Below are 13,640 nucleotides of genomic sequence, written 5' to 3'. Positions count from 1 at the left end.
AAGGTCACCAACTCACAGAATACCTAGTAACCCTTTTGTTATAAAGAGCTTAGTGGCAAAGAACAACACTATAAACTAGGGGGGAAGGCTAGTGATTGATTTATTTTTCAATTTAACAGGCTCACGAAGCTGAGGAAGAAGCTCGGAAGAATCCGGAATTTGCTGATCGATTGAAGCAGCTTGACAAAGAGGCTGCCTACTATAGAGAGGAATGTGGCAAAACCCAAGCCGAGGTGGACAGGCTCTTAGAAATCCTCAAAGAAGTAGAGAATGAAAAAAATGACAAAGATAAGAAAATTGCTGAGCTGGAAAGGTACATTTCTTATTGTCTGTGTTTTCTCATAAATACATTCTATATCCCTGCTTGATGAAAAGAAATAGCAAAATGCATCACGGGAGTAAGCAAATGAAATAGACCAGCACCATACGGGATACGACAGGGTTTTTAGAAAAATATGGTTCTGTGTAAATCGTTTGTCCAAATGCTTTTGAAGATTCACTACGATAATAAAGTCTCAGCTCCTTTATAGAGAACCAGGAGTCGGTGGGGTGGGGAGACTGCATTAACATTTTATTTTTTTTTGCAAAATTGAAGGAGACAAGAGAGAAAAAGTGTAGTAGGATTAAAAAAATGAAAATAACCTGGACCTGAGACTTGGCTGAAAGAAACTGAGATGTAATAAGAATAAAGTAAAACTAAATAAAAAAAATAGAAAAACAGAAATGGTACACTAAAAGCTTATGAATGTAAAATGATTTAGAAGTTAACATTTGTACTTAGAACAAAGTAGTGAAACACTTGATAACTTGAAATATTGTCTTTTGCATCAAAGGATTGTGTTATGATTGGGTCAATGAGGCCATGGTAAATCAACATAATCCACATCTTGTGTTAATAAAAGCACACTAGTACACAAATAAAATTAGATTGTATAAAAAGTATGATTACGAACATTTATTTATTTGCCTATAATAAACAAATATACACATCTTGCTAGTAATTGTCTTACAACTGGTTATTGCCACAGTATTAAAACCTCAACTTTCTAGCATCAAAACTAGATGTTGCAACTAAAACTAGATGTTGCAACTAATCTTGGAAAATAAGGGATGCCCAGTTATAAAAATACAACCAAGATTTAGCATAATGTTTTCCAGAATCAATGAATAAAGAGTTAGGTTTTTTTCTCATTTCTTTTTACATCCCCCTTTTCTTCCCAGCTTTCCAATTTAATTTTGTTCAATTTCTTCACAGGTTAAAAATAAAAACTTTAAAAAAAAACAAAGTAAGAAAGAAATAGAAATGTACACATTACTATGATATTTAATTTATAAATGGTACTTACAAATGGATTTTCTTTTTCTTGTGGTTGATACACTCTTGGTTACCAGATTAGATCTCTGTATTTTTGAAATTAACCAGATTTACTGTCTCCCATCTTTATACTATTAGTTCTTGATTTATGACCACAATTGAACCCAAAATATCTGTTGCTGAGATATTTGTTAAGTGAGTTTTGCCCCATTTTACAACCTTTCCTGCCATAGTTGTTAAGTAAATCACGGTAGTTGTTAAGTAAGCCACATGGTTATTAAGTGAATCTGGCTTCCCCATTGATTTTGCTTGTCAGAAGGTCACAAAAGGTGGATCACATGATTCTGGGATGTTATAAGTATGAGTCAGTTCCAAGCACTTGAATTTTGATCGTGGGGATGCTGCAACAGTTGTAAGTGTGAAAAACGGTCATAACTCACTTTTTTCAGTGCTGTTGCAACTTGAGTGGTCCCTAAACAAGCTGTTGTGAGTCAAGGATTACTTGTAGTGTCTTCTATTGATAGGCTAAGGTTCTCCCCACATGGCCATTTTAAAGCTTCTCCACAGTGTCTAAATCAGCCCCTTCACTGGCTGCCAAATTGATTAATATCTGCTGACATAAATGAACAATCTACTAGTGACCTGTACATTCTTGTTTGTGAACTGACACATCGGGCAAAAGAGCCAGAGTTTGGTTTCCTGTATTGGTGATAGTGACTTTGAATGGGCAGGAACAGACAGGCTTCACTCACTCATAACTTATGGAACTGCCCTTACTTCCAGCTATGGCACTCACTGCCAACTAGTTGTATGTGTAAAAGATGCTTCCGGGTAGGTAATACATTAGAGTTCAAAGGCACAAAAGAGAAAGAAAAGATAACATTTACCCGTATTTATCGGCGTATAACACGCAGTTTTAAAACTAAAATTGCAAGCTTAAACCCTGCCTGCGTGTTATACGCCAATACTGCGTGTTATACGCCGGGTCCCAAACTGCCTGCTCCAGCCGTTTCACCTTGCGCAGCGAATTTGACTGGGTCCCGGGGCTTCTGCCGGGCGGCAGAAGCCCGGGAAGGCGAAAGGAAGTTTTCTTCCCTACTGAAACGGACGCTGGCCGCAGGAGAGGGAGGCTGCTGCCAGCCGTTTCACCTTGAAGGTGAAACGGCCGGCAGCAGCCTCGCTCTCCATGGATACTTTGACCTTCCCACAGTTGCTTTTCTGAGCAACTGGGAGACAGAAGGGACGCAATCTCCTTTCATTCTCCCTCTGCCTTATTCACTCATTCGGGCAGCAGAGAACGAAAGAAAATTGCATAGCCAAGGACAAAGGAGCCTGCAGCCTCCTTCATTCAAATGTTCAGGCAGCGGGGATGGGGGGGGGGCTTTCTCGCATGCCTTCTTTCTCTGAAGCGCTGCAAACCTTGGGATTGTGTAGCAGCCAAAGATCGCCTGGTTAAAAAGGAGGAAGAGGAGGCTCCACTAGTCCGGAGCCCATCCGCGGTGGCAGGGATCCCCCACACACATACACACACACACAAGGAGGGAGGAGAGACAGAGAGAGAGACAGACACACACAGAGAATGACAAGAGAGACAGAGAGAGGGAGGGGGGGGAGATAGAGGTAAAGAGCCACACAGAGAGTGAGAGACAAACAGATACAGGGAGAGGGAGGGGGAGAGGGAGGGAGTGTTTATGCACAGAAGGAAGATTTAAAACTTCGGAGTGAATCCGGGAAGAGGGAAGAGATGGAGGACTGACTTTTCACTCCGATTTCTGAGCCCCCAGCTGTTAGTGACGGAGAAGGACGAAGGAAGAGATTGCATTTTTGTTAGGCTGAAAGAGCTGTGGCGTTTTAAAGAAGTCCCGTTCTTTTTATTTAAGCACGAAAGGAAAAATCTCCAAAAAGCCCGGGGAAATGTTCCTTGCAAAGCATCACGGTCTCAGAGAATGCAAATGAAGGTGCTTATCTCCCTGCCCGGCTCGGAGTCATGCTGAGTCCTATTCAGAGGGCGGAGGGACGCTGTGCTTTTTTTTTTTTTTTGTTTATGTTCTCACAACCATGCAAAGGTGGGTTTTGTGCTACAAGGATCTTTCTTTCTTTCTTTCCCTGTCTGCGGTTCCTTGCAGTTGCTTCGGTTTAAAGCACCGTTTCTCATTCCTTGCAAAACTGGGGCAGGACTGCCTCTCCTTGCAGCAGGCTCGGTTGCAAAATGTTTCCCTGATTTGGTTTATAAGTTCGCAGCAAGGCAATCCAACAAATAGGAAAGTTTTAATAAGATTTTCTGACTTTATTTGGTCTCTGCTGCCAACCCCAACCCCTCCCAAGGAGAGAGTGGGAAGGAGAGGAAGGAAGGAGGGAGGGGGAAGGAAAAGAAGGGAGGGGGGAGAAGATGGAAGGAGAAAAGATGGAAAGAAGGAGGAAGATGGAAGAAGAAAGGAAGAAAAAGAAGAAGGGAGGGAGAAAAGAGGGAAGGAAGTGGGAAGAAAAGGGGAAGAGAGGGAAAGAGCAGAAAGACGAGGAGGATGAAGTTGATAGGCAAGAGGAAGGAGGAAGGAAGGAAGAAAGAAAAAGGGAGGGAGAGAGGAAAGAAGAAAAGATGGAACTAGAAAGGAAAGAAGGGAGGGAGGAAAGAGGAAGACAGGGAAAGAGCAGAAAGACAAAGGTGAAGGTAGATAGGCAGAAGGAAGGAAGAAATAGGAAGGAGGGAAGGTGAAAGGATGGAAGGAGGAAGGAACAGAAGCGAAGAGGAAGAGAGAAATGGAAAGAGCAGAAAGACAGAAAAGATAGATAGGTAAAAGAAAGGAAGTTGAAAGAATGGAAGGAGGAAGGAAGAGAAAAGGAGGAAGGGAGTGAGTGAGGAAAGAAGAGAGGATGGAAGGAGAAAGGAAGGAAGAGAAGAAAAGAGCAGAAGATGGATAAGGTGAAGATAGATAAGCAAGAGGAATGAAGGAAGAAGTGAGGTGTCTCGAGGAGGGGGAAAACATTTAGTGACCAACGTTACAATGGCATTGAAAAAAGTGACTGATTACCATTTTTTACACTTAACAACCATTTTCACACTTAGCGACACTTTCACACTTATTCTAGAGTGGAATAAATACATGTGTGATGAAACTCAACATGAAGTTACAAATTCTGGGCGAATGAAAAGACCTAGCATTTCAAAAGTGTGTCAGTGGGTGAAAACATCATGGGACGCAGTCAAAGAAGATATTGTTATCAACTCTTTTAAGAAATGTGGCATAAGCAATGCTTTGGATGGGGAAGAAGACGAACTGATCTATGAAGACAGTGAAAGCAGTGAAAGCAGTGCTCAGTTTGATTTTGAGGATACAAGTGAAGATGAGGAAGAGGTTTTTGGTTTTCCAAAAAGCAGTGATTCTGATTAAGTTTTTTTGCTCAAAGAGGTGTTTTTTCATTTCATATTTGCCTTTTAAGAGGAGTTAATGTTATAATTCATGTTCTAATGTTATAAATTTTAATCCAACATTAAGTTCCGAGCTTCCAAGTCATTTATTTTTAATGAAAAAAATTTTTACTCAAATTTTTGTGTTAAAATGGGGGGTGCGTGTTATACGCCGGTGCGTGTTATACGCCGATAAATACGGTAATTTATTTTTATAACCATAAAAGGAAAGAGACTAAGGCATTATGTGTGCATATTTTAAAAGACTTCAAAAAGAAAGGGAGGGGGAAGTATTTTTCTGGAATTTGTCCAAGCATTAATTTGGAAAATTGAGAAATTTGGGAAAGAATGTGTATGCTAAAATTCAATGCTATGTTTTTTTAGGCTAGAAGATTATTGCTGGATTCATCTATAGAGTCTCTTACTGCTTCAAAATCTCTAATCCTGTGCATCTATTTATTTAATTTTTAAATATTGCTCTTGTTTCCAAAGCACGCTTCCAAACTTCAAACATTGTACAAAAGTTGCAGATGTTTTAATACTTTTTTTTAAACCATGGAGGTTCATGTAAAGAAATGAAAATATTGTTTTCTGCTCCAAAGTTTTAATGCCTTATTGTGTAGGATCTGTGGGATCTTGTTTCATTTTTGGAGAAAAGAAAGTGACATTTACATTGGATGGAGAATTGTAGAATAGTAACACCTTGATTTAATGGACCATTCATTGGGAGTGGAATGCAAATGTATGCTTTTTGAGGCAATTCACCTCAGGTGAATTAGGACATCCGTACAGAAATGGCATAAATAGATGCAAATGATGTAAATCTAATTCAACTGAAAGTAAATTGAAATGGCTGGTCTGGATTTTTTCAAAGGTGAGAGACGTCCATTTTTTTTCATGGCTGTATCCAGACAGATGATTTGTCCATTGCATCTGAAGTCAGTTAAAAGGGTGATCAATTAAATCAAGATTTTATTGAAATTCAGAGATCTTACAGATTAAGTTATCCTTTAAATCGTTTTCTTAATTCTTGTACAATTTTTAATCTTTTTTATAAAGAGATAAAATAATGTTTAGGTTTGCTACAATATATGCACATGTGTGCTTGAAAGCTTTCTCCAAGTAATTACAACTACATCAGATTCATTCTGACAGCATTGTAAGGGTCACTAGTACTATCTTTTCTTACATGTATATCAGGTTGTTCTTAGACTCTATTATCATGAGAAACACAAACTAGCTGTCTATTAGAGAAGAAATAGGAATTACAAATTACTCCAACTAAAAGGAAAAGATCACAGTATTGTAGTTTTATGATTTCAATTAAACAAAAGAAAATATTTGGATGAATTAGTTTTCTCTATTCCTCATCATTGGAAAATAAAGGAATTTTCAAAATGTAGTTCATTTGTTTATTTTAGTATAAAGTTTATTTTCAAAATGAAAAAGGATAATGGGAGACAGGAGAGAGCTTCAGAAAAAGATCCAGAGCACTGAAAATAGGCACAATTTTTCTTCTTCTCCTGCATCGCTTAAAACATTTCACTGAAATTAAATGTAGTTAAGGCAGAATTGATGGGAGCAAGTACTTTTTTCACATAGTACATCATTACAATGAAGCTATTTAAGAATTATTTAAAAAGTATTCTTACTGAGAATTAAAAAATCTACTATATTCTTTTCACTTTTTTTCTTCCTCTGGGCTGGCAAGGTTGTTGGTGAGGCTCTTTATCAATATTAGTCTCTTTTGGGGACTGATATACTTCTCAAACTTCCTTTACTGTATAACATATCGATACTCTGTAGTTAATGTAAAGTAATATACACAATCATCAGATGATGACTAAATCTGACATCTTTCTCCTTTAAGTCAGGCATTCTAATTGTAGCAGAAGAATGAAAATCTTAAAGAAATGGACCATTTCTTCAAGGGCTGTGATAGGTGTAATTTGCAGAGGTTGTAAAGCTCATTGGCTGTTGTTTGCTCATACGTGATATAAAATCTGTGTGGTTTCAGTAGATTTCCATTAATATGATTGGTTGAAAGGGTTGCAGTTGAACTGCTACCAGATAGTTCTGTTAAATGAACTAACCAGACAGTTCTGCTAAAGGAAAACTAGGAAATTAAGAATAAGAAGTAAAGAAACCAGCATACCCGATAGGTATTTAATGGTTTCTGATGTTCCCCCATCTTTTTTAAAATAGTAAATAAATCATCTTTTGCAAAGTAGTACAGGAATGTGCACCTGTGATGTCTCTGGGGATTATTTTACTTTGGCCTTAGATAAGAGTTTGTATATTGCTTTGACTAATTGAAAGGTCATGTTAAATATTTTTGCAGAAAATAAGTTATCAGACATCTGGATATTCTCAGCGATGAAGTATTAGTCTTATTCTTGGGACTGAACAAGATTGCTCTCAGCTTTAGCAAGAACTCTATTTCCATAAGAAAAAGAGTGTCTTTGATCAGTGTAAGTGATCAGTACTTGAGAATCAGCAACCTAAGAATTCTTTGAACATGAAGCCAAGCCGTTTAACTTCCTTTATTTTTCATGGGTGAAGATGACTTGCTCACATGAGTCATCCTAAATCCAAGTTGGTCCGCACAAGGCTTTCCAAGAAAGAATACCTCATGCCAACCACCTGGCCTTGTAGTTGCCACCATCTTCATTGTGGTTTCCTGGACAGGAAAAGTGTGTCTGAGGCAGTCTTTTTCATAGTAGAAAAACTATTGCTTTTATACACTTTTCACACAATTCTGTCTTGATTTCCTTTTAAAAAAGTAGATCACTGATATAGTAACTGCTCATTTTTATGTTGTAAAACTAAAGTTTCTCTCTCTCTCTGTCTGTCTGTCTGTCTGTCTATCTATCTATCTATCTATCTATCTATCTATCTATCTATCTATCTATCTATCTATCTATCTATCACTATTGATACGTTTTCCAATTATTCCATTCATTTAGCAGGTTCCCTAATTCTTTAAATATACTTCCCTCTAACTGGTAGTGTTTAAAAGAATAACAAAATCCTTTGTTACAGGAAGGGACCTTTGTACTCTGCAACCTGATTTTGTTTTCTTTCCCCTTTTTCTTCTTATTGTTGATAGACTTTGTCTCAGAACTTCCTGATTATCTCTAGCATTTTATAATGATATGGTACAAATTCAACATTATAAATTAACGTACTATAAGGAACGTACAGGAGCATTCCCCTGGCACAGCGTAACATCAGTCACAAGATTTTGAAATATTTAATAGTGTATGACAGAGTGAAAATATCTCTAGAGAAGATCTGTAATTTCTGAAACTGAGCTCCATCAATTTCAGTCAATGCATTTGTATCTGTTATTTAGTTACAGCTAGATAGCTGCCACTGGATCAGAATATAAAGAGAATTTGACACCATGCATTGTAGATAACACTACATTCCATTTTTTCTCTAAACCTCTCATAGTTTCTTAATAGATTAAAAAGAGTTTCTGTGAAATTTTATAGTAAATGTTTCTGGTAAATAAATTATTCTCTACAGAGTTCCCCCCCCCCGTGTGTGTATGTCAGTTCTGGATCTCGTTCCAACTGGTAGGATTAGAACGGGCCCGGCAGCATCCACATGGATGCGTGCAGCACGTGCGCACATGTGTACAGTGCGCACATGTATCTTAGCACCTTGGTGATGCTCCAGCTGCTCCACAGAGAGTCGTTCAGGCGCTGTATGCGTTATGTGCATGCACAGAAGCGCAGAAGCCTTAAAAGACAGGTAAGGAGCTTGGGAGGGCGGGTGGGCTCTCCGGAGCACCATACTGGAATGATATACGATGCTCTGGGCAGGCTCTGGTACGCCCGGGCAGGCTCCGGTACCGGGGCATACCACCTGCAACCCACCACTGGTGTATGTGGACATATGATGAAGTATTCTTGTGTGAGGATTTGTACTCAATAAGTGTGATAGTTTTTTTTTTAAAGAGGTTCTTTTAAAATCCCACAACTCATATCTTCATTAAATGTACTCCTTGAATTAGAAAGGGAAGTTAAATATCTTCTAGTAGAAGCTCATTCCCAGCTAATACAATTGATAAGTAAATAATGAAGGAGGAACATAGGATAAATTATTCCTAGGAGTTGGCATCCAAACTGTTTCACTATTTCCATTAAAGCAGATGTCAGTATTTTGTCTGGCATTCTGTTCTGCTGCTATCTGTCTTTTCTAATTTAAGGACACAATCTTTTTTGCAGTTTTATTCATTCATACATGCATGCAAGTATGAATAAAACTGCAAAAAAGAATATATATATATTTTCCTAGATTTTCATGGGTGTAGGTATGCTGGTTTTGTTGTATTCGGGTCTTTTCCTGTGTAAGATTGAGATTGTCTTGGAAACGTTTTGGTGAGGTCTCACTCGCCATCTTCAGGCTGGTGTTTTCGGCTTAAAGCATAGTCAGAGCTGCCATCTTTCTATAAATCTTTGTGTGGGGGAATGGAGTGCTGGTTTTGTTTCAGTAAGTGGATTGATTGGCTGTGTGGTTGTATCATGATTGGTAGATTGTTGCTGATTGTTGCTGGCTCTGTGTCCATTGTTGTTTTGTGTTGTAATTGCCTGGGTGGTGGTTGGGGCTAGTTTGTTGACTAGGGCTGGTTTCCAGATGGCTGGTAGGTGGGAGGTATTTCAAAATCTTGTGACCTCCACAGCAACTCATGAAACAAACAGTACACAACATATCAGACAGAACCCTCACCACAACTGAAACCAATGTCCTTTCCAGAGAATTCAACTTTGCAGTCACCCCTAAACGCCTCCCCACTGAAGACATCATATGCGGAATTGAAGCTACACTCACCAAAATCAACCCAGATGAAGCCAATAAAATCAGACTTGTACTCACTAACATCCTTTGCTCCAGCAATCCACCCAGAAGCAACTTATGCAAGAAAAACAAAAAGCACTCACCAACCTGAGGAAAGACAACAACATAATCATTCTCTCAGCAGCAAAGGTAATGCCACAGTGATGATGAACATACCTGACTACCAAGCCAAACTATCCAACCTACTCCAAGACCCCGCTTACAAATCTCTAAACACAGATCCCACCACCTACCTGGAAAAAACTACCAAATCCAAAATAAAAGCCTCTCTCAACAGTGAAGAGATCCAGCAAAGAATCATCCCCAGAGAGAAATCTTCCAGATGCCCCAAATTCTATGGCCTCCCCAAGATACACAAAGAAGGAAGACCACTCAGACCCATAGTCAGCTCCATAGGCACATCACCTGACACATACAAAACTCACTCCATTTCATAGAAACAATAAAGAAACAAAATCTACAACCCAGCGACCTACTTGTGAGCTTCGATGTTATATCCCTCTTCCCCCATAGTGCCTATAAAAGAAGTCTTGACAGCTATACAAAACAAACACAACTCCCCTAAACACATCCTGGACCTGACCAATCACTGCCTAATCAATACATACTTCATCCATAATGGGCAAAGATACAAACAGATAGAAGGAGCACCCATGGGATCATCACTCTCACCCATCATTGCAAACTTACACATGGAACATTTTGAAACTAATGCCTTAGATAAATCTGAACCCAAACCCAAACTCTGGCTTAGGTATGTTGATGACACTTTCGTGATTTGGCCACACGGGAAAGAAAAACTGGACAACTTCCTCACACATCTCAACAGCCTACACTCCAAAATACAATTTACTATGGAAATGGGAAGCACAAAACCAACTTCCCTTTCTGGATGTCCTAATCCGCAAAAAAACCCCAATGGCTCCCTAGGACACACTATCTACCAGAAAAAAACACACACCAACTGCTACTTAAATGCACAATCCCATCACCACCCTGCACAGATCAACTCTGTAGCCAAGATCCTCATCTCTAGAACCAAACGCCTAGCTGACGAAGACCACCTGAAAACTGAATTACACACTCTCACAAATGTATTAATCTCCAACGGATTCCAAGGAAAAACAATTACCAACCTAATCCAAAGGGAGACTCCCCCGAAGAACCGAGACACAGAACAGGACAAGGGCATCGCCCTCCACCCTTACATCAAAGGCACCACAGATAAAATCAGCAAAATTCTCCACAAACACAATATCAAGACAGCCTTCAACATGGACCAAAAAATAGCCAGCATCTTAAGAAACCCCAAAGACAAAATCCAGCTAGAAAACCAAGGAGTCTATGAAATACCATGCAAAATCTGCCCTGCAACATACATAGGACAAACGAACAGGAGAATAAATGCACACATCACAGAACACAAGAACACAGTAAGAAAAAAAAAAGAAAAAAACTTCTTCTCTTTTCCAGCACCTTAAAGCTACAGGACATGAAATTAATTTTGAAGGAACCAAATTAATCTCCAAAACTTCAACAAGACAATAATTATGGAAGCTATCGAAATAGAAAAACACCCCCACAACATGAATAAATGTGACGATACCTCCCACCTACCAGACATCTGGAAACCTAGTCAACAAACAAGTCCTACCCACCATCCAGGCTGTTACAACACAAAACAACAATGGACACAACACAGCCAGCACCAATCTGTCAATCATGATACAACTACGCAGCTAATCAATCCACTTACTGAAACAAAACCAGCACTCCACACCCACCCACCAAGATTTGTAGAAAGATGGCAGCTTTTTTTTTTATAGAAAGCTGAAAACAACAGCCTGAAGATCGCGAGTGGGACCTCGCCAAAACATTGCCAAGACAATCTTAATCTTACATGGGAAAAGACCCGAATACAAGACTAGCAAAGATAGATAGATAGATAGATAGATAGATAGATAGATAGATAGATAGATAGATAGATAGAGATAGATAGATAGATAGATAGATAGATAGATAGATAGATAGATAGATAGATATAGAGAGATAGAGAGATAGAGAGATAGAGAGATAGAGAGATAGAGAGATAGATAGATATGGAACATTTTTGGTATCAACAGCCTCTCATATATAGTATGTAACTTATCATCTGTCTTCATGACTTTTCTCCAAGCTAAACATGTTTGTTTGTTTTTCTCACTGCCCTTTAGAATTTGGTTTCTGGTTGTCTTTCTTTGAATGCATTTCAGTTTCTTATTAACAGAGGACAGAATCAAAATTATGTACTGCTTTATAATGCCTTGGTAAGGCCACACTTGGAATATTACATCCAGTTTTGGTCACCATAATATTAAAAAAAAGATGTCGAGACTCTGGAAAGAGAACAGCAACTAAGATGATTAGGGGACTGGAGGCTAAAACTTTTGAAGAATGGTTGCAGAAATTGGGTATATTTAGTTTAATGAAAAAGACTAAGGGTGACATATAGCAGTGTTCCAATATCTAGAGGGCTGCCACAAAGAAGAAGGAGTCAACCTATTCTCCAAAGCAGCTGAAGATACCACAAAAAGCAATGGGTGGAATCTAATCAAAGAGAGAAGCAATCTAGAACTAAGGAAAAATTTCCTGACAGTTAGAACAATCAATCAGTGGAAGAATTTGCCTTCAGAGAAGTTGTGAATGCTTCAACACTGGAAGTTTTTAAGAAGAGATTGGACAACCATTTATCCAAAATGCTATAGGGTTATAGCAGGAGGTTGGACTGGAAGATCTCCCAGGTCCCTTCCAACTCTGTTATTCTGTTACATTAGAATGTCCTATTTACCACCTTCTAAACTGACTCAAATTTCCTGTTAGTCATTCAATCTCCCCCCCCTCCATTAATATCCAGACTAACTATCAATATGAGCAAAATAACAAATAATATTTGGATGACTAAAATGTGCAAATAAACAATAATGTAAATTTATTTGCAATGTGTGAATATGAATATGTGAAAGTAGATTAATTTACTGCTATGGTAGATTGTTGTAATTTTGTAATTTTATTTCTAATTTAGTTTCTGCTGGTCTTTACCTTGAGCAGATGTCTTTTGCTGTTAGAAGGACCCTCACAAAAGAATGCCTTTTAACAAATCATCCAGAGGCTCTTTAATTTTTGGATTGAAATAAAAGAAGTAATATATCTTTTTGCATATGTTCCCCAGGTGCATAATTTTAGTTATCTTGTGTTTTCATTTGCCAGCAGGATTCCAAGTCACATTTATTTAACTTAAGATCTATGCATACTATGGATTTGTATGATTGCATAAATATAAAATATTTCAGTGTAAATTAAAACTCAGCCAGTAGCATTCTTACAGATTGCTGATAATCACCTGGGGAAAACTGGTGAATACTACTTTTTTTAAAATGAGACAGACTGTAGCCACCAGCAAATCATTTTACTATGGCACCATTAGTTTCACCAACAAGAATGGCTAATTACAGTTTTGAAGTTCATTTTTTTTATTTTTTTTCTATGACAGAAGTTCAGTTTCTTTCATTTTTTTCTATGGTTAGATGTGGATGAACATATAAGCCCTGCTAGAAACTTATGGACTAATATAAAGAACATTTAATGGTCTGGAAACATAGAGGTATGGATTAAAATCCTATGGAAATGCATTAATAAATTAGATAAAAATATGAGATGAATATTTGTCTCCTAATATTTTCCATATTTTTAATACTAGTCCATTGTCTGCTTCTTTGCTTCATCTGGTAAAGCTTACAAGTATTAGAAGTTAGCTGTGTTTACCTTAGAAGTTACTTTCTAGCTTAAAACATGAAAGAGAGCAGCAGGGAGACACTTTTTTTAATGGTTCTTTTATTCTTGAATCTTTATAAGTTGTTCAGAAATCAGACAATGCAAGAGAGAACTGACCCCAGACTACTTATAGAATTTGAAATAATTATTCCCCCCCAAAAAAATCAGATGAGAATTTTTTTTCTGGAATCATTTTCACATTTGGCGTTAATCCCCAGGGAACTACAGGAAATATGCCTCTGC

The 13,640-nt window shown here is 38.1% G+C and overlaps 1 protein-coding gene across 2 annotated transcripts in view; it reads left to right on the top strand.

Moving 5' to 3' along the window:
- ERC2 (ELKS/RAB6-interacting/CAST family member 2) overlaps positions 1-13,640 on the top strand; it is a 439,036-nt gene that overhangs the window by 266,473 nt on the left and 158,923 nt on the right. For both annotated transcript variants that reach the window (XM_032211271.1, XM_032211270.1), the window contains exon 10: positions 120-313. In XM_032211271.1, coding sequence (XP_032067162.1) covers positions 120-313 — 194 coding nt within the window. The remainder of the gene's footprint in view (positions 1-119; positions 314-13,640) is intronic.

Source organism: Thamnophis elegans, chromosome 2, assembly GCF_009769535.1.
Source record: "Thamnophis elegans isolate rThaEle1 chromosome 2, rThaEle1.pri, whole genome shotgun sequence".
Classification (NCBI taxonomy): domain Eukaryota; kingdom Metazoa; phylum Chordata; class Lepidosauria; order Squamata; family Colubridae; genus Thamnophis; species Thamnophis elegans.
The sequence above is the reverse complement of the archived record's forward strand: the minus strand, read 5'-3'. Positions and strand labels throughout refer to the sequence as shown.